The sequence below is a fragment of the Daphnia pulicaria genome, chromosome 1 (assembly GCF_021234035.1).
Source record: "Daphnia pulicaria isolate SC F1-1A chromosome 1, SC_F0-13Bv2, whole genome shotgun sequence".
NCBI classification, from domain to species: Eukaryota; Metazoa; Arthropoda; class Branchiopoda; order Diplostraca; family Daphniidae; genus Daphnia; species Daphnia pulicaria.
Genome location: NC_060913.1, coordinates 40,929,393 through 40,950,242, shown reverse-complemented (window position 1 = coordinate 40,950,242; position 20,850 = coordinate 40,929,393). Strand labels below are relative to the sequence as shown.

At 45.1% G+C, this 20,850-nt stretch overlaps 1 protein-coding gene across 1 annotated transcript in view; it reads right to left on the bottom strand.

Moving 5' to 3' along the window:
• Positions 1-1,575: 1,575 nt before the first annotated feature.
• Positions 1,576-20,850, bottom strand: part of LOC124320245 (nephrin-like) — a 51,490-nt gene continuing 32,215 nt past the window's right edge. Inside the window, exons 8-14 of the mRNA XM_046783030.1 lie at positions 20,464-20,594; positions 20,088-20,247; positions 17,509-17,805; positions 6,149-6,535; positions 2,938-3,294; positions 2,048-2,223; positions 1,576-1,828 (exon numbers count right to left, since the gene is read on the bottom strand). Of these exons, the coding sequence (XP_046638986.1) occupies positions 1,619-1,828; positions 2,048-2,223; positions 2,938-3,294; positions 6,149-6,535; positions 17,509-17,805; positions 20,088-20,247; positions 20,464-20,594 (1,718 nt within the window). The 3' untranslated portion in view covers positions 1,576-1,618. The remainder of the gene's footprint in view (positions 1,829-2,047; positions 2,224-2,937; positions 3,295-6,148; positions 6,536-17,508; positions 17,806-20,087; positions 20,248-20,463; positions 20,595-20,850) is intronic.

Sequence of the window (20,850 nt, the reverse complement as noted above, 5' to 3'; positions counted from 1 at the left end):
TTTATTATTATTATTTTTATTATCATTCGGGCTGGCTTTTTTCTTATTGTTGCTGGGGGCCGAGCCTAGCCTAGAATACGCCACGACAAATGGCACTGACAGAATGAGGACAAGGAATATAACCGCGACTTGGCGGGATATTTCATACCGTATAGTGTTGTATATTTTTTGAACGAAGAAATGTTTCATCAAAATTACAAAGAGACCCATTAAATGACAATCGAGTTAAGTATGCACAATCAATTTTTTTTTTCTTTTTTTTGTCAAAATTTCATGTTTGATCAGGAAGCCATTATTTCAAATTTTCAATGATATTTTTATCTTTCCCTTCGCTATTTATAATCATTTGCACGCCTTTGTATCATCATTCCTTTTTTTTTTCGTCATCATCATTCCGTCATCGCGGCGAGTTCCGCCAGATTGCCGCCGCTGAGCCCGTTAACGGTACGATGAACGATTACATCAAACAACTGTTGAATTTTATTTTTATTAGATTGGGAACAGGAGAGGGAGGGGAAGGACTTTATTTTTATTTTTTTTGACAGGGGGATTGTGGAATTTAATAAAAAAGAGAACAATCTAAAGACGTTGATGATGTACCGTATTCTAGCCGGTGTTTATGAGATGAGACAAAACTGGTTTCACGGGGCCTCGCAGGTAATTATTTTTTAAAAAAGAAAAAAAAAACTCAAATTCTTTTCACGATATTATTCACGTATGGTTGCGGCACTTTTTTGATGGGCCAGTTAAGAAAACAAAAGACAAATTAAGGTTGAGAGACGGGAATGGTTTGATAACAAAGACAGCGCACGCTATAGGGGGGGGGGGGGAGAAGAATGAGCAATTCAACAAAAATACGACGAGATCATTTCAATTTGGTTATTCTTTTTTTCTTTCATAACTTGTGTGTGGCGCTACCGTAAGTATACAAGTTAAGTTTTGTCTTGTTTGTACAAATCATACATTTGGTTCGTGTTGCCCGTGAATGCGTCATTTTAATTGTCAACCGGTTGTCGTTCAATCCTGACATTTTCCCACGATGGCAACGAACTTTTTCCGTTCCAAACTTTTTGCCGTGAGTGCTGCAGTTGACGTTACGGTGTATTACATATGTGTTATAAGCGTGTTCTTTTTTTTGTTTGTTTGTTTTATTTGGTTTTTCTATTATTATACCTTCGTCTTCTTCTTCTTGTGTGGACAACTCAATGGAATAAAAACAACAGAGTCTCTGGCTGTGTCATCGATTTGATCGCGTCAGACAGACTATTAACTATTTGCTGTGATTGCTTTTTTGCGGATTGTATACACATGGCGCAGCCGATGGTGGTGGAGGGGAGGTGGGTCAGAAATAGATGAGAGAAACGGAAACAACCGGTCGGGAGCAGGTCGTGTGGAGAAAAGAACTTGAGAAGAAACGATTCCGCCGGTTGCGCTTGATGGGCGAAAACCGAATGCAGTCGGGTCGTTAATCATGCACATTGTTCTCTCTCTTTCTTATTTCTTTTTTCTCTCTATATCTCTCACCCTTTTATTTTTTTGCTGTTAACGAATAGATGAGAAAGAAATATATATATATCGCTCCGCTTTTTTGGGGTTTTTTTTCTCTCCTTTCAATCATTCAGACGGAGCTCTCCTTCTTGCTGGCGGCCAGCGCTGCGGCGGCTGCCGCCGAGGAAGCTGACGAGGGCGGGGCCGTCACGTTGAAGCGCTGCACGCTGCTGCCGACGTGGTGGTTGCTGGAATTGGTCCACGGAGGTCGGGGCGGCCGCGGTAGAGTCGACGAAACGTGAACCAGCGACTGGCTCACAAATTCGTCCTGTTCGCCTCTCTGAATTTTAGAAAAGAATTTGAAAATGATTATTTTATTTTCGATGGTGGTGAAATGACCAATTGGGCCAGCAGTAGCCCAGCCAACAAGAAAAAAAGTAAATTTTGATACGGGTGGGGTCTGGCTGGCCTATACCTCTCTAATGAATTGGACAAAAGAAAAAAGGAAAAAAAGGAAAAAGAGAGAGGACGACGTTAGTAAAGTGTAACGACGACTTACCCATCGGGTTTTACCGCGACCGAGCGTGGCTGAGGAGCCCTGGCCCATCATCGTAACGCCTAATTGGCGCGTGCAGAAGTGCGGAGGCAAGTCGGTCAACATGGCAGCCAGCGGGGGACCACCTCCCGCTGCCGTCGTCGTCAACATCACGGCCGTTGGCTGCAGACGATCACCGTCTGCCCTCCGAGCAACCAACCGGCAGCAGTGCAGCACAGCCCAGCAAACCGTATGGAAAACACAACACACACAATGTTACAATGGTTTGGGCAACTCAACAACATCAACAACAACAACAAAACAGGTTTTTCTTTTTGTTCTAGCTTGGGAATAAACCAGAATCTTGTTTCTCTTGCTTTTTTGTATACAAGTTCTAAACTAAATATGTTTAGGGGGTGGTGGGTGGGTAGAGAAGTGCGTGGTAACAAGGAGAAGAAGGGCCGGTAGCCACTAAATAATATCAAATAAACAATTCTTGAAAAGATATATAAGAATTTAGAATAAATAAATATTTAAAAAAAGGCCACCACTGTGGAAAAATCGATTTGCTGCCGACCATTTCTACTAGATGGCGTAGGAAACTACACGCGAAATATCAACTGCAAACGCCTTATTTTTTCCCATTGAAAATGCCGGGCATTGGCACGGTCTACGTGTTATTAACCCAAGAGCTGGGATGTGGGGATGCCAGACCGGCTGGCAATTTTCCTTATCGGGGATCTTAATTGCGTCAACCTGACACCTGAATCTCTTAGTCTGGGCGGCGTCGCCCTGGACGACGATCGAGCGGGCCCAGCAGTTCAGGCAGCGCAAATAGAATCAAACAGCGAGAGCGGACTGCCGCACCGGGCTGGACCGGTTCCCTGTTGGGCTGACATCATGACGTCAATTACCGTCTCGATGAGGAATGAGATCGGGATTGCGATCGTCCGAGTCGGTCGAGTTGCTAAAGAGCGGCGTCGTCGTCGAGTGCAGCTGTTCCGATTTGACCAGGAGCAGGGTCTCGGAGCCTCCGCCGGAAGCCCCGCCCACCACCGAGCCTCGGTGCCCGCTGGAAAGGGCTCCCGACGAGGCCGACATGACGACGGCCGCCGCCGAGGCCGCCCTCATCTGGGCCCGGCGACACTGGAGCCGCAGCGCCACCACCAGGAGCGAGGCTAGCAGGAACAGGGCCGAAATGACACCGGTGATGATGGCCACCAGCGGGCTGATTTGGCTGCTGGACGACGGCTGCGGTCGAGGTGGATCCACTTGAAAAGTTTGAAAAAGAAGAAAATAAAAAATAAAATTCAATCGTTATTCAGGAATAATAAAATCTAAAATCTAAAAATGTTTGGAATGAAATCAAAATTTTGATTTTTTCTTGGGAAAATCAAATCGAGTTGATATTTCTCCCACGTTCCTCTCCATACACGGCGGTTTGATGGAATTCTATTGGAAGTTTTTTAAGGGGCTGGCGGGCGGTGGGGGGGGGGGGGGTTGATGGTGCGTCTATAGACCTATGAATACCAAATGGCGGGGCTGTGTGTGTACATACTATGTAAGTCGTTCGGTCGAGTTATGCACGACGACGAGACGTTTCTTTTCGATCTGACACTCTACTTTGACATTTGAATTATTCCGAGGCAAAAAAATAAGAACAGCCCAAGCATATATAACTTGATATGAGAAATAGTCCAGGCGAGTGTTTACTGATCGAATCTATCAAAATATTTTGGACAAGCCAAATAAGAAAGAGTCGTGCGTTATAACTCCTCCGTGATTGTTTCGGCAACGTCGTTTAAAAGGCCTTTTTTTCCCCCATCAAAGTGTCTCAACAGTTTTTTGAGCAATTTCATTTTTTTGGGGGATTTAGATTTATTTTTTATTGTCCCATTTCAAGGCGTTTCAAGGGCTCGTGTGGCAAAATAGACTTTGATCTTTCGGTGACCGTGCAAGTTGAAGTATTGGGCCAAGCTCAGTCTGTTTCGTCCTTCTTGTCCGTGGGCCATCTAGCTGCTCTCCACTTCAATATTGAATTGGCCGGCTGCTGCTGCTGGGCGCAATTCGCCGCGTGTGTGTGTTCTACCGCAGAGTAGATACACAAATTTTGAATAGTTGGCAAATGTTGGCTGGTCCAAGTTTTCCAAAAGTGGACGTACATCATATTATTCCTTCCAGAGGACTGCCAACTGACTCTCTGTTTGCTGTGTGCATGTATATGACCACTCTCTTATAACTGCTCCTGGGCTGGTATTGCTCCTTCTCAATGCAACAAAGTTAGGAGCGCTCTTCTCACACATTTTGAGGCTCCTAACCTATTTACTCTCTTCTTTTTTGCTATATGTATTCCGAAATGATTCAGCCGCTCTCTCTATAGGCTCTTGCGTTCCATATCTAATATCCAGCGGTCTGATTTATCTGTATGCATTATACAGTCCGGTCCTCAGCTGGCCGGCCTTGTATTTTTTTTTTTTTTTTTGGCCGTCTAGGAGCTGGGAGGGAGTCTAAGTACTTGATAACATGCGATATGTGTAGGACAGTAGGGACGCGCGAGTGCGCATTAAACAAAAGGGTCGAAACACGCAAAGTCTCATCCAAGGTCTTTTACAGCGTGAAATCTCGCGATTATATCAACCGGCGGCCAAAGTCTAAGCGGGATCACATCTAGACAATTGTTACGTCAGAGCACTGAGCTGCAGCCCCCCCCCCCCGCCCCTCGCTAATAATTGCGCATAATAGGCCGAAAGACTCGAAAAGTCAAAGGATTAAAACGAGCTACCAGTTATATGTACACTTCTTCTTCTTGCTTGTTTTTGAGCTGATGAATGCCTAGCTGGCCAAACGATTCCCGGTAAATGGCTGGTCAAGAGACTTTTAGAAAGTTATACCCCCACCACACAATGTTTTTTTTTGTGTTTTTGTTTTGGGGCCGGCCAACTTTTGTCTGTATCGCTCCTACACTACAACTAAACGAGGGAAGACAGATGGAGTTGAAGGCGGCGGCACTATATGTGTGTAGCTTCTTCTCTTTTGCGGGCTGGAAAATGATGTATCGATCTGGTGGGGTTTTATGCGTGTGTGTTGTGTGTCTGAATGCGTCAATGGCACAAAAATGGCGCAGCAGCAGCAGCAACAACCACGTCGCCGGCTGTAAAATATCTCGTTTAAATCCAGTGGTACTATGTGTACCCTTGTCCTTAATATACTTTGGACTCTCCAAAAGTATTTAGGTGTGTGCCCAGTGTTATGTATTACAGACTCGGCTTGAAAACAAGTAGATGGATTGGATTTTAAAAAATATATCCAATCGTGATGTGTACGGATGACCAACAGGGGACGAAAAAAAAAAAGGGATTTTAGTTATTTTTTCACAAGGGATTTACCCAAAAAACCCCATAGAACATCCGTCTTTCTTAAGGGTGGCACGGTTGGGGGGTTGTGGGGGGAGGAGAGACACAATCCATCCGGATAGATCCATGTTGGATGTCGTTGCTCACCTGATTTGGGTTTATAGAGTGTCGGATAGCTTAACGCCAACAGCCTTTTTCTTTCCCCCTCCCCTTTTTTTTTACGTAGTACTATATCCCCGATGATGGCGGCCGTGTTAGACCCGAAAAGTTTATCGGACACACATATCCTAAACTTAAATTGGCTTACATACACATTCCCTCCACCCTTTCCATTTAAGAACTTTGTTTCCAGCAGAGAATCATTGACCGTCTGCACGTCTGCATTCGATTTGAAAGTGAGCAGACGCTGTTCCCATTCACTATACACAGACAACGGGGGGGGGATAAACGAAAATAAAGTTTTTTAACACCAATGCAACGCCGATCGGGAATTCGTGACCCGTTGGCGGAGTAATACGGACGTGTTTGCGCCGTTTTCTATCCCACCCTAACATTCCCTGTGACGTTACTTTTTGAATAATACATTTATTCAATGACGGATTAGTGTCACGGTGTCGGGAGCACGTCACCTTTCGTCTTATTCGCTCTCAATTCAATTGCGCAAAGTCGCAATCGAATTTGCCCAACAAATTCCGCACCGACTCGTCCCCGGAAATAAATTTGTTTCGGAAACTATATCAAATAAAAGGATGTTTTATAAATGATATTGTACCTTCGGATTTGCCCGGCCCGACGTTCTTCTGCGTCTCGGGCAGGCGGAGCGTGACGACGCGGACGACGAACGACTCGCTGCGGCCCTTGGCGTTGACGGCCGTGACTTGGCCGACGTAGGTCGTGTCGGCGTCCAGCCCGCGCACGATGAAGACGGGCTTCATGGAAGTCTGGTTGAAGGTCTTGAGCTCGGCCGGCAGGTAGGGCCGCTGCGACGAGGTCTCCTGCTGGGGAGCGGGCGCCGAGCCGGCCAGCGCCCCGTCGGCCGTGAAAATTTCCAGCAGGAAATTCTGCGGCAACCCGCCGCTGAATCCTTCGCTGCAGGCGATCTGCAGCGACTCGGACGACTGGTGGCTCACGCTGCAGTTGGACACCGGGTCCGGTTTGTCTATTACATCAGTAGAGGTGGGAAAATAAAAAGGGGGAAACGGCCAATGTGGCGGAAATATCATCGGATTAGCATATAGATAGATTCCCGCTCCACACTTTTAACTGCATACAAGACACACATTGTAAGTAGAAAGGAGAGGGAGATAGTATAACTGAATTAAAATTCGAATCTTGCCATTCACGCAAGAGAAGATCTTCTTTTTATACGTACATGACTACAAGTCGTCAAAGTGTGAAAAATTGATTTTTTTTCCAGGAAGAAAATGAAAAAAAAGATGATTTCCGGAATAATGATAATATAAAAAAAAAAAGACTTATTCGCCAGTCGTAGAATAAGAAACAAAGTTGGGCGATATGATACAGTCTAGACGCTGTTCTTTCTTATTTTTTGATGTGGCTTACGTAAGAGTGAATTCACCAGCGAGTTATTATTCATCCCTTTTTTATTTAAAATGGAAAACTGAAAAAGGATGTTGATGCGCACCCCTGCCGATCCTGAATGCTTTTCTGATGGCAACATTGCATTCCTTCTATATATTCCTCTCTCTCTCTCTTCTCTCTCGTCTGAAATCCTTTTCCAATTCGACGACGTCGTTATTAGATTTGGAATTTGGGGGATTTGATTCGATTCCGAGCGATAGCGACAACACCGTCCGTGGGTGGACTGCAGGATCGTCGCCTTTTCCTTTTTCTCTCTTCTCTCAGACGGCGGGCTGGATGGCTGGATGGCTGGATGGCTGGCTGCATCTTCACTTCGCTTTTCTGCACACACACACACCACGGGGAGCCGAATCGACTTAGGCAAACATACATACAGTCGAAGGAGGACATGCGTAACGAGAGAGCGTCTAGGCCTCTCAGTGAGGGACGCGATCGAGCGCGATGAATTCCAATTCTCCTTTTTCTTCACGGATCGTTAAAATAAACTTGTTTCTTGTTCCCCCCTTTTTTGTATTTTTACTTTTGTTGTTGTTGTTGTTGTTGTTGTCGGCCCTCCCCGCGACGGCGGAGAAAAGATGAAGAGCGCACAGTTCACCAAAGGTGAGAAAATAGTAGAAAGAGTCGGGTGAAAGTTGTTATCTCTTTTCGTACTATATACGCACCGCGCGTGAAAAGACGCGATAATTACGACACCTCGATTGGGTGTGTCTCTACCTTACTACTTCTTCTCGGTAGACAATAGACAAGCTAGATTTGTCCCTTTTGTCTTCGATTCCTTCTTGACGACACGTTTGATTTCCTTCTCTCTCTTTCTGTGTGTGTAGTTGTCGTCTCCTTTTGAGATTTCTCTTGATTGTATTTCTCACTCTCTCTCTCGGCTATAGAGAGACTTGACGAGGGGGTATATCTCTTTCTCGCACTTCTCGCCGTGATTTTATTATTTATTTCTTCCATTTCTTTTGATTTTGTTATGCAGCGCAGCAGCAGCAGCCCTCCCTTTGTACTCTTTTGCCTATTTTACACTCTTCTTCTTTTTCTTCTTTTCTATTATAGAGACGGGAGGGAAATACACACCCGGGCGGGCGGAGCCCTTTTTTGGCGTGCCAACTAATAGTTCGCCATGTACATCAACCAGCTCCAACTGAAGAGGAAATCTAGAAGGGGAAGAAGGGGGGGGGGGAGAGATTCAAGCTCCACTGCAATCGAATCACGACCATTTGCACTACATCCCGCCCACCGAATTCTCTCTCTCATTTCTCTGTCGACCTTTTTTCTTTTTTCTTTTTTTTCAACATTGGCAGTTCCACGTTTCACTTTGTTGATTTCTTTTCCGCATTTCTCGACGCCCAGCCGCCTGGATGAGAGACTGTTTCTAGTTTTATGTACATCCCACTGCCACGGTATCGTTCTATATAGTCAAGATATAAATAAATATATATGTATGCGCTGTCGCTCACTTAGTCTCTCTCGCAAATGTTTTCCCCGTGAGTTTTATTGATTGGCCAAAGCGATGGCTGCACTTTCTCTTTTTTTCTTTTTCTTTCTATAGAGCCCAACTCGTTTTCCTTTCTTCTTCTTCTTTTCCTTCTTCCCCCCCCCCCCTTGGATATGTATACGAATATTATACCAAGGAATAATATCGAGCTTCATTCCCGTCGGATAAGTCCCCCCCCCCCCCTGCCCAAAAGCGTGTCTCCGTGATATCGATCCCTAGTCTTTCGTAGATTTCCGCCCAATATTCTCGAACGGACTCTGACCTTTAGCAATCCGTAAGTCTCTTGCGTACACCAGGGTATTTATATACCCCGGTATTATACCCCACTTTCTATTTTTTAAAAAGTTATCTTAAATTCCACCAAACCACCACTGAAATTAAATTAAATTGTCCCCCAATGAAATTAACATGATTTATAGTGGCCGTGATGTCAGACACTTTTTTCCCAGTTTTGGATTCCGGTGTCTGCTGCTCACCACCAAACCTCATCGATAGAAACAAGTCCAAAACAAACAACAGATGAAGCCTGGATAAGAAAAGGAAGGACCTTTTTGCATCCAGCAGATATACATAAATAAAAAAGCCGGAGCAGCAGCAGCAGTAGCAGTGTTGGATAAAGTAGAGAGAAGTGAAGAAGAAGAAGAAGAAAAGCTTTTTACGCTGACGTTTTCAAGAAGTCTCTCATCTATTTTGAAGCATCATCGATAGACTACTACTACTACTACCATGCACACTACACAGCGCCTCGGGCTGGCCGTATTGTGCAAGTCTATATCGATATCTACTGTATAGATATATATATATAGACTCTCCACACCATATCTATATATCGAAGCATGTCTGTCTGTGTGAAAACGCTCCTTCTTCTCCATCTTTTATCTATATAAGAAAAGGCGAATGCACAAGGGAGAGAGCCTCGGATGATGATATATATATGTACACCAAACACCGGCGCGCGCGAGAGAGTGAGTGTTATAGATATATATATATATATGATATGAAAAGACGATTCTTTTCATTCTCATTCTCTTGCTCGCCGCCGTTCTTCTCCTTCAAGTGTCGGAGAAAAAAAAAGACGGAAGGATGGACGAGCGAGAGCAAAGAAAAGGGACTCCGCCCGTTCTTTCCCGACGGTGCGTGTGTGTGTGTGTGTGTGATGGTGTGCAGTTGTGCACACATCAGCATCAGACTTGCACACATCGATCTGTCGATGGCAATATCAAATACAAAAAAAAACTAAAAAATACGAAAGGAAAAAAGGGGAAAAATGCTGCGGCCCCTGCAGATGATGTGCGCGTCCGCGCCCTTAGCGAAAATAAACTCAAGGCTGTTTGGTATATTACATATGGAGGTCTATTGATGGCCGTTCGCGAGCTATTATTTCCCCACCCACCAGCCCACACCGCCAAAAAGGACCGGCAAACCAAAATGTGGGCGTCATCGGGAGCGATTATATTTGTGTACCGTACCAACAAATAAATTTTTGTGTGACCCACAAAACGAAAAAAAAAAATTGAAAAAAACCGGACGACGAGTTTTTTCACCGGAAGTGCCACATACTCGCAAGGGCACTTCACTTGAATACGAGTGTGTGATGGTCAATTCAGAAGACAGGGAGGGTGGCTGTGCCATATGACAAAACTGTTGGTCGTGCATCTTCCTCCCTTTCATCTACGCAGGAATCAAGAAAAAGAAGGAAATAGATGGGCACTATAGCATATCCCCCCTCCAACCGAGTTGTGCGTGTTTGGTGGCTATATAGACATATAGAATAGGGCGTTTATATCAATCACATGTCATCAATATACGGAACAGTGGGCTAATACGACTGGTGTGTCCACAGACCGGAGGACACGCGGTCCATCATCTCTTCTCCACCCTGCTGCCCGTTCAAGAGGTTGTAACTTTCAGTCGCACATCACAAAGCGTCGGTCGGCGACGACGACGACGATATTAATAATTCTCAGTCGTCGTCTATATAGTTGCTAGCCTATATAGATGTATCTATCTATCTGTGCGTGTGTGCGGCATCTATTGTGGAAAAAGAGGGATTTTCAAGAGTGGCCGGCGGCAGTCCGATCGAGTGGATGATTTCCTCCTCCTCGTCATTTTGACGAGATATTTATAAATATCAATGAGAAGCGGGAGGGAGAGATGTATTCAACGCCATCGAGCTACGTACAGTACGTCTTTCGAGTAGCTCTTGGGTGAACCTCACGACGCGCAATACGCATTACACTCACGCCCTGTGTGCGTATAAAGACGAGCGTATTGAGCAATGGGATCCATGATGTACGTTCTACGTCTAAGCAGCAGTAGCGAATAGATGGGCCACTTGTTCGGTCTTGAGATAGGCAATCGAAAATGGATACATCAAATCGAATAAATGTTCAAGTTGGCGCGCCGCTTTTCAGACGGAATGAATCATTGAGGGCGGGTGCGATTAGTAGAACGTTAACGGCCCGATAGCGCTCAATGATGGAGCACGCCCCTCTCCATATTACATGTGATATAAACTTCGACGTCGACGACGTCACCGGGCCTCACGGGGTAGATGGCTGGGAGAGAGTCGACGTGGAGGAACCCATCAATATTTGAAATTCAGCGCGCCAAAAAAGCGCTTGATTAGAGTGACAGCAGCACTTTGGATCGACTTTAATCGTCGGGATTTTAGACAAAAAATAAAAAAGGCTGCGCACGGTAGGAGATTGGCGTATGGGCAAGAAATAAGAAAAAAGAAAATTAAATTGAAGGGCGGAAATGAGTCAGATTAGATATGGTCGGATGGGATCTGTTTCCTAGAAGCCAAAAGGTCTCTCTTATTCAGCCAACACTCTGTGCAATGTTGGCCACTTGGCAGCAATTGCCGTCCTCTTATAGACGTCCTAAAGAGTTTCGGAGGGTTGCCTCATCTGCTGCGACTGTGTCTAGTCTCTCTTGGAGTCATTAGAGATGCGTGACAAGTCGGATCGACTATAGTTATGTATAGACGAGCGAGAGCGTATAGTAGCTCAGCCAATCCTTCGAATTTGAGCGCGCGTGTCCTCCCTTCTATTCTTGTAATAGCTGAGGGATTTATGCGAGCAAGAAGGACATGCAGATCCGATTTGAGCAAGAGAGCTCCGCAAAATATTCATAGCCCGCAACAGCTCTTCTTCAATGAGACAGAAGATGAACTACTTTTTCTTTTTCCCCCAACCAGCCACCAGCTGGTTTATTACCGGTACGGTATTTCTTCTTCTTCTTTTCAAAAAACCTTTTTATAACTCGACAGACGATCTTATTACCGGCAATACTGTTTTTTCTTCCCCATGGTACGTTCAATGGCCATGGCCAATAACTAAAGGATTGAACGAGAGAACACGGGGAACGTTTATTACCGTCTAGGTTGGCTTCCTTTCAAAAATTGTCCCGGGTGATGTGTGTCCACCAGGATGATTGGCCGGAAAAAAGGGGGGCAATGACAAACGAAGCATTTCAAATCGCATCAGTCAACGCTTATCCTTGTTTCTTTTCCACGTTATACACGACTGTACGATACACACTTTGCCCAGTGGCTTCAAGTGCCTAAGTAGGCTAAACGGACGGTTCGTTTCTCCGGCGAACTCGACGGCCTTTCATCACCGACAAACAACATTGGCTGCGTTGGTTTTTGTCTTGTTACCGTTTTCTTCGGCGTGTTTTTTCTCATTTTCTTTGTTTTCACGACATTTTTTTATTACGTAATAATATTTCCTGTCGCACGGTGAAAAAAAAAGGAATGCTAAACGGATGAGATTTGAAAGGCGAAAAAAAAAGAAGAAGAAAACATGTCAACGTTATTTTGGGGGTTGTAGGCCCAGCCGAATAATCACAACAAAGAGAGAGGCCATATTAGACGGCCCGGCATGGGCCTAGCCGGGTTTTTTTCAATCACAGCGGCTCCCGCTAAGTTTTTTTTCAGTTACACGAGAAAAAAAGGGCGTCAGCCGCTTACCGGAAAGTAGGGGGTGGTAGTGGGTGGTAGTGGGTGGGGGATATGGTTATTTCCTGATCATAATCACTTTTGGCGGGTAATCTAATGCCGGTTGTTGCTTCAGTGGCGTGTAGCCGTCACGCTATTTAGAGAAAAGACCCCCCCGTTCGACTGATGAAGTGTCGAGTTTGAATTTGACAAAGGTCACCATTAACAATGGCCAGCCGTTTTGTGTGTTCAAAAAACTAATTTAAAAAAATAACAGCGGCAAACAAACGATGAAAAAAAGGGGTCGCAATAAGTTGTCCAAAATCTTTGAACAAAAGGTCAGAGCGGAAATGAACTGGATGCTATCCGTCCGAAAAAAAAAATTGCAAGGCGAATATTTTTCCCGATTTATCTCGTGACTGCTAGACTGGACTATACAGTACATCTTGACATTTCTCTTTCGATCACGACGATAAGCGGAGCCAGCCAAACGGAATGAATCTCTTTGAATGCTAGATAGACTAGAGAGTTAGACTTAGTCTAGAATATGTACATAATACAGTCGGGCGCAGCAAGAAAGCAAAGCCGGGGTCCTCCGTACATATCTAATAGCTAGATGGGAAATGGAATCTTATTTAGATATTCTGTCACGCCTCTTCTTTTTCAGAGTTTCTCGGGAGCGGTTGGCAGAATCCTGAACTTTTGCGACATCCACATGACAACAACGGCACACAGATCTTCCCTTTCTATATACAAGAGCCGGATCCCCCCAACGTGTTTTTCTTCTGTCCTTTTTCTTCGTTTTATATGGATCCAAGTTTGTATTCAATCCAAACACACACAAGACAGGCGCGCGCCCGGCCATCTCACACACCGGTGCCAGCCAAAATAAAAAGGAAAAAATAGAAGATAAGAGAAATAAAGTCTTCCGCTTTTTTTCTTCTTCGTCTCCTACAGGTCATGTCTCTTTCATAATCTGATTCCAACAACTCTTTACTTAGTCTCTCATACACTCTCCTCTCTCACCGTGTGTGTGTGTGTCTATATCGCGTGTGTGTAGCTATAAATACGCAGAGCGACTAATCACATGTCTTCTTTATTTTCCTCGCCAGTTCCCGGCAAAACGCGCTATCTCTCTCTGTGTGTGTACTGAGCTCTTCTAGTTATACAGCCGAGGTATTATTTATTTAAGAAAAAATAAAATAAAATAAAGAACTGGGCAAAAATGGGTGAGGGGGGTTATTTGTGCACGACCAGATTGTTTTGATCTATTTAGATAACGATCCTTATAATATACGTGGAGCCAACCAACCCCACCATCTTTTTTTTTTTCTTTTCACTTTCTCTTCTCTTTTTTACATATTATTTTCATTTCCTCTTGGGTTTTTGTTTTGTTGGTCTTTTCATTTTCTCCGGGTCTCTTTTTTGTGTACACACACAAACAAACGGAAGGGGGAGTAGGGTCCCTTTTTCTCTCTCTCTGTATGTACATTTACACACACATGCAGACACACGGATAAAAGGGGAGGCCGGAACGGCACGCATCGGCAGATGTATGGAAAACCGGCGAGAGACTGAGAGAGGATGCGGATGGTTATAATAAATTGAAAGTTGCGCCCGCCTTCGTCCTATTGAGTACCATACAGCTTGCATTTATGTGTGTGTGTGTTTACGTTTTGTATAGAAACTTTTATCCTATTGCTCGGCATCATAATACGTAATGTGAAACATATATATATAGCATCTAAACCCTATAATAATAATGATCATTAAAAAATATCAAAAAATGATAGATTATTCACATTTTCCTTTTTTTTCGCTTGGGATTCACGGGGGGGCTGTTATTCTTCGGTCTTTTGCCTGCTGCTCACATCGGTTTTACCTTTCTTCTTCTTCTCCTCCTTTTTCTTGCGCAAGTACACACTAGAATGATAAAGAAGAGTCTCTCCCATCTATGCTCTAAAATTGTACAACTAGCTATAGACTCTTATATCTCTTTGCTGCCATTGTTAACGTCTCTGAGCACGCACAAACGAGTTCGTTTTCGTTTTTTTTTTTCACTTCTTTTCTCCTTTTCTTTTCTTCTCTTTTGCATGTCACCGTATCAAGGGGGTGGGGGCGGTGCCGGCGGGAGTTCGATCGATCGAAACGCTTGGTCTATTATATAGACGAGAGAGAAGAGAGGGGAGAAAAAACGAACGAACGAACGAACGGAGGGGGGCCATCATCAACTTTCCTTTAGATGAAACAGATATTATACGTCAAGAAACTGGGGAAAAAAAAGAAATAGAAAAAGGAAGAAACCGCAGAAGTAATACAGTGACTATATACAATCAGCGTCGAGGTTGACGTCGAAATCGGAAAAGATTTCCGTCTCGTCATTTTCTATCGAAACATACAAATATACACAGTATCAGCTTATGTACGTAGGTTTTCGTTCAATGGGCACGAAAATAACGAGTGCGGGAGTTTCCCATCCACCCTACGTAAAAGAAAAAATGTTCTTTTCATGCTGCAATCGAGATTTTACCAATTTCCCCCGTCTGTCAAATCTCCTCAATATTCCTCAGGAAAAAAAGGAATAGCCTTTTATTTGTGTCGAATGTTATTCAACAATTATGCCGCAAGTTCGGCGTATAGATGCCAGAGACTTTGTGGCATTGGCTTCCATCAAACAACACCACGTCTATATACCACCACCCCACGTATCACTTTTTCAGACATGTTAGACACAGAAGGTGGAGCTTTTTTTTTTCTTCTCTTTTTATTTTTATTTTCATTTTATTTTTTTGTGCTATCTTATGTGGGCCAAGTCGTACGTGATCGCCAAGACCAGCCAAGCTTGAAAGGTATTCTCCGCCTCCCTGTCGGCGCCCCTCCTGTCTTTTCTCCTCGTCGGCGAGCTGCCACCCCCCCTCCGACGTCGTCGACGTCGCCTCGTTGCTTCTTTGTCGATGGCCCAGGCACAGCACTAGACGCATCTATACAGGAGGTACAGTACACACACTACACACGCATCTATACGGCTGGGTCTGGGCTCCTTCAAGTGTACAACACCCCCACCTATAATGTAAGGTCGCAGATAGAGGAACGGCCAGGGGCTTTCATACTATATACCGAGTCCTTTATTCTTTGCCAACGAAACGAAACGTGACGCCTAAATTTTCCGGTTCCAACACAAAAGAAAAGAAGAAGAAAAAACAAAAAAATTCTGGAAAACTTAGACGTTGACTGACTGACGTCTATAATATACAAGTTGCCCTATTTAAAAATGAAAAAGGTGCACAGGCAGCAGCTCCTTTTATGTCAAACTGCAGATGGAAATGTATATAGGAAGCCCGAGCCAAAAGAGATTCCACGTAAGAGCCCGGGAATTTGTTCTTTTCCGGATATATTGAAACAACAGTCTGAGGGAAAAAATAACATAAGTCTAAAAAGGATTGCCGCGTTTGTTTACGTGTGTACATATATATGACGAGAGATGTATATATACACAACATTGGTTGGGGGACAAAAATGCCGCTGCATTTTTGTGTGTGTCTGTTGTGCCAGGAGACATGAAAAGAGAATCAAAGGCATCCGAACGTGAAGGATTTCGCATTGGGGAGCGGATGAAGGGAAAGAAAAAGAAAAAAAGGATTCGGCTGAGCCTGGCAAAAGTCGTCATTCTTCTTCTTCTTCTTCTTTTTCCCTACCGTTTGCTCGTATTTCTTCTCCCTCCCTGTCTGTAAAATATGTCTCCCCCCAGCTATTATTGTACGCCATGTGTCAGGTCATGTTCAGCCGTGATATTACTCTGCCAGTCTATATAGATACCGCCGATCTATAGTAGGGCCTAAACGCCGTCCTCCACCAGAAAAAAATTTCACGATGATTCCGGATAGATTTGTGTAGCCATCTAGACATAGTTTCCTAGCATTCAATGTGGTGGGGCTGGTCTAGAACGATAGAAGAGGTATATACGCAGAGTCTATACACATCACAAAGTCCTGGTCCTACACAATATCTGAGCTGGCCCATTATGGAGCATATGCTGTCATCCGACACACACACAAAGTTATTCCTTCGATCTAAACCAGGGCGCAATAATAATAGCAAACGATAAGAAAAAGATCTGTACTCTTTTCGCCATTCCGGTTGAGAGTCTCATCTGTCGGAAAGAAAAAAATTTACCAAACGGCCTGCAGAACGACTCACGTGCCTATAATAGTTTTGCTCGAGAGTTTCATCAACTGCACATAAGCCCGTCTGTCGAGAAGCAGCTGTCTCTCTCTTTCTCTGCTCGGTCGGGTCTCTTTTTGTACCGGTGAGACCCAACGTCATCCGGCGACCACTTAATGTAATTCATGGTGGGGGGAGTTGTCTAAGATGGAATCAAGTCTATTCTTTTCTCCTCCGACCCTCTTCATTAGAAAAGCCTATTACCCGGCCCTCCTCACTAATATATAAGCACCCGTAGGTATACATATCAATTTCTATTTCTGGATGCTGGCCTTTGTTAAATATGTAGACCGGCTCAAAGTCTTTGGGGCGCGTTTGTCATTTGGCGCGCCAACTTTGAAAGTCGCCCGTGACGAATCAATAGTTGAGAGACGCGAGACTCGGCTCGTTTGAGAAACGACTCGACAGTTTCGTTAGATTTGCGAGGGAAAATTGGCCGTCGCCAACTTGCGCCCAGCAACTCTTCCAATGGCCGTCTCTCTTTTCCGCTGTGTGCACGTTGGGAAAAGGGCAGACAGTTGGGGAAGCAAAGGGGGGCCGCTCTCGAAACATGTTTTCCATTCCAAAAGACTGCGAGAGAGATATAACATGGCCTGAATGATTGAAAAGGTATAATGTCTCTTTTGCCCAGCAAAGTTCTAAAGGGAAGACGTCGTCGTCTCTAGTTCCAGCAGCCCAGCTTCTCTCTTGTGTCTACTACTACTCCATTCACTATCGATTCGGATGATAAGGCTCGTCGTCGAGTTGCCGAGCCTTGCAACTGAAATTCGAGCTGCTGGCCCAAAGTGGGCGATGCTGGGCGTAGATATCTCTCTCTCTCAAAGCAAACAGGAGAGAAATGGATGGAGAGAGAAGGGAATAAGCGACTCACCGGCCGGAATAACGTGGTAGAGACAGGGGACAGCCTGCTGGCCGATGCTGTTGGAAGCGGAGCAGAGGAGACTGCCAAAGTCGAGGTCGGAGCTGGGCAGGTAGCGGGCCACGCTTCGGCTGCCTTCGGCCGTCCACGTGCTGGCTGGCAACTCGATCACGCCCGCCGAACTGTTAAACAGCCAACGAAAGTGGAGCGAGCCGGACGGGTTGGCGTCCAAGTCGCAGCTGATGCGGGCCTCCTCGTGACGCGCCACGCCGTACACTCGGTGCTGGCCCGGCCGGCAGAACGGAGCATCTATAGACGGAGAAAGAACAAAAGTTTGGCGGGTAGAAGATTAGACACATAACAGGGGAAAACAATCAAAAGAATCGAGATGGCGATGACATTTTGGCATTTGATCGAATGGGCGGCATCATGTGAAAAGAGCGGGGATGAGCGCTCAGTCACAAAGTTTCGCATGCAGATGATGAAATGCTGCTGACGAGATTTAGCCGAAAAACGACGAGCGATTAACGTGCAGAAATAGTGGGGAGAGATAAGGAGCGTCGGTCGTGGATAATGATTGAAAAACAACATCAAAACTCGAAGCAGCAAACAAGGCCGGAGGAATGATCGGCAGACGCTGGAAAATGTCTACCGTTTCGACATCAAACGGAATATTCTATTTATCTCATCGACTTTTTTTTATTATTATTATTATTTTCTCCTCTCTTCCCCTCTCTTCCCCTCCTGCCACGTACTCTTCGACTTTGAGAAGAAAACTCTCGAGCGTGGCTCACGAGTCTATTCCCTTTTGACTGTCGTCGTCCTCTGTGATTTCGACGGTATCGACGCCTATGATCTATAGACCCCCTTGACGTGATCAAACAAAGAGCCGCTCTCAAACAAAACTCTCAACCTTCTACCTCCTCCCACCTCTTAGCTTTTGCTGTACATATTACCCTGTAGAATAGATAGATACGCACCCAGAGTAAAAGGGGGGAACAGCAGTCACGAAGCCCCCTCCCCCACCCAAAAAAAGTTGGTGGGCAAGTCAATTTTGGTAGGAAAAAATGAAAATAAAAAAGATAACGCGAATAAACTACCAAGGAAAATGTAGAGCGCCCGCCCTTGCAACTTTGTATGTAAACCCGTCAGAGGATATATATGACGGACTGGTGTAGTCGTTGCCGGACAGCTGTGTGGCACGTGACAGATGAGGGGAGGGAGGAAACAAAAAAAAAATCTGGAAAACGGAACACGATCAAGATTCGCCCGTTTTTCCATCAAGGGAGAAAAGGAAAAAGAAGAAGATTCGCCAGGGAACACGGATACTATGTTGGCTCTTTCCAATTATTAACTGCAGCCGTCAAGAGGTTTCATTTTTTTTTCCCTTTTTTGTTTCAGATTGAGCATGCCGGGCACAACAGCATTTCTAACGGCCGCCATATAGGCCGGGCCAAGAAGAAAATGATTGACGTTCGAGCCTTTTTTCGTGGAAGAAATCAGACTCAATACATTGTGCATTGTGTAGCCGCGCTAGCTAGCACTTACGTCATTTCTCGGAAGAAATGTTGAAATAAATCGGCCGACTTTTGGGATGGATGAAACCGGTACATCTTTGACACCCACCCACCCATTTCTTTCTTCTTTTTATTATTTTGCCGCTTGGCGTGTCGTCGCCACTGGATACCCCCCACCCACGAACATGGTCGGTTGATATATGTTTTGTTGGTGTTTGTCTACCAGACATAGTGTGTATAGTAGTAGATACTATACACACTATCATTCTTCTTATCTGTACTTGAGTGAAAATGGGGGGGTGCGTACTGCGGCCCCCCGTCCCGCGTTTCGGACGCAGCAAAGCGAGTGACTTTTCTTCCGGATTCCATTTTTCATGGGAGCCGCCAGCCCCTACAATAGAAACGCATTCACATCTCTACTTGTATGGGCGATAATATGGAAGAGAGCTGTTTATTTATCTTTTTCTTCTTCTTCTTTTTTCACGCTCAGTTTCGTGTCAATGTACAGAGACATATCTTTGGAAATCATTGAAACGTCTATAACTCGGCCGATCGTGGGCCGCATCGTTTTCACCCTCCCTTCCTCTTCCCGCTTAGCTATTATTCGGCTTATCGGCTATGCAGGCGCAGTTACATAACATGAATATCGTTGGCTATATGCTGTGTGAGTGGCCGAGCCATACAAAAAAAAATAACAAAAACAAAAAAAGAGCGAAAAAACGATCGATGCCGGTATCAGCCACAGAGTCAAGAGAGACTCGGCGATCACGCCGAAAAAGGATCACACAATGCCCTAGACTACTACACCACCACCGTGGTGTAGTAGTATCTCGCTTTGACGCGTCTTTGGCTCCGGCGCTGCCACCCGAAAAAAAAAAATAAATAAAAAGGAAAAAAACGATTGTTCCAATAAAGAAGTCAAGAGCTGGGGGATAAATAGGAAGAAGCTGAGGATTCGGGATCATCTCTCAGTGGGAAGGAAATGATTGACAAGTCAATCGGGAGAAAGAAAATGGCATTATAGGGCTATAGAGAAGGAGAGAAAGAAGACAGAGAGGCATCAAAGTGGCTTACATTTGACATTGAGATGGAAGACGTCGCTCTCTGTTTCCCCTTCACGGTTGGTTGCCGAGCATCGGTAGCGACCGGCGCTGTGGCGGCTCACGCGCTGCAGCACCAGGCTCTGGTTGGTCGTGATGATGCCCACCGAAATGTTGTGACTCAGCTTCTTTTCCTGTCGGGGAGTAGGTGGGGATAGATGCAAAACAGGGTGAACGCAATTAAAGAAAAAAAAGACACACACACGTGAGAGTCAACACGTTGGCCAACGGGGTGTAATAGCCCTGGCTGGAACCACCCTCTCTCTTTGAGGGCCAGCAGCAGCAGCCCTGAGAGACCCCAGCCCACGAGCCGGCGGGAGTCGATGTGATTGAAATATTGTGCGACTCACGTTGTGAAACCATTCGAGACGCGTCACGGGTGGCAGGGCAGAGGCTCGGCAATCAAAGTAGACGTCATCGCCCTCCTTGATGTTGGCGGCCATTAGATTGGATCCGAGAGTCAGTTGCACATCCGGCCGAGCTGGGTGCGACGAAGAAGAATATATCAAACGGAAATAGCACACACACAAAACACAAAAAAAGAAAAGAAAATTAAATCAAATGAAAAGGATATAACTAAGGAGCGGGGATGGGACCATAGTTTCTTTGTTGCACTGCTGATTAAGACGCTAATGACTTTTGTTAAGGACAAGTCATCCAACCATGTGATAAGAACATGGCATTATACTACTAAGTTATACAGTAACGATAAAAACCCGTCGCTAAGCCAACTCATT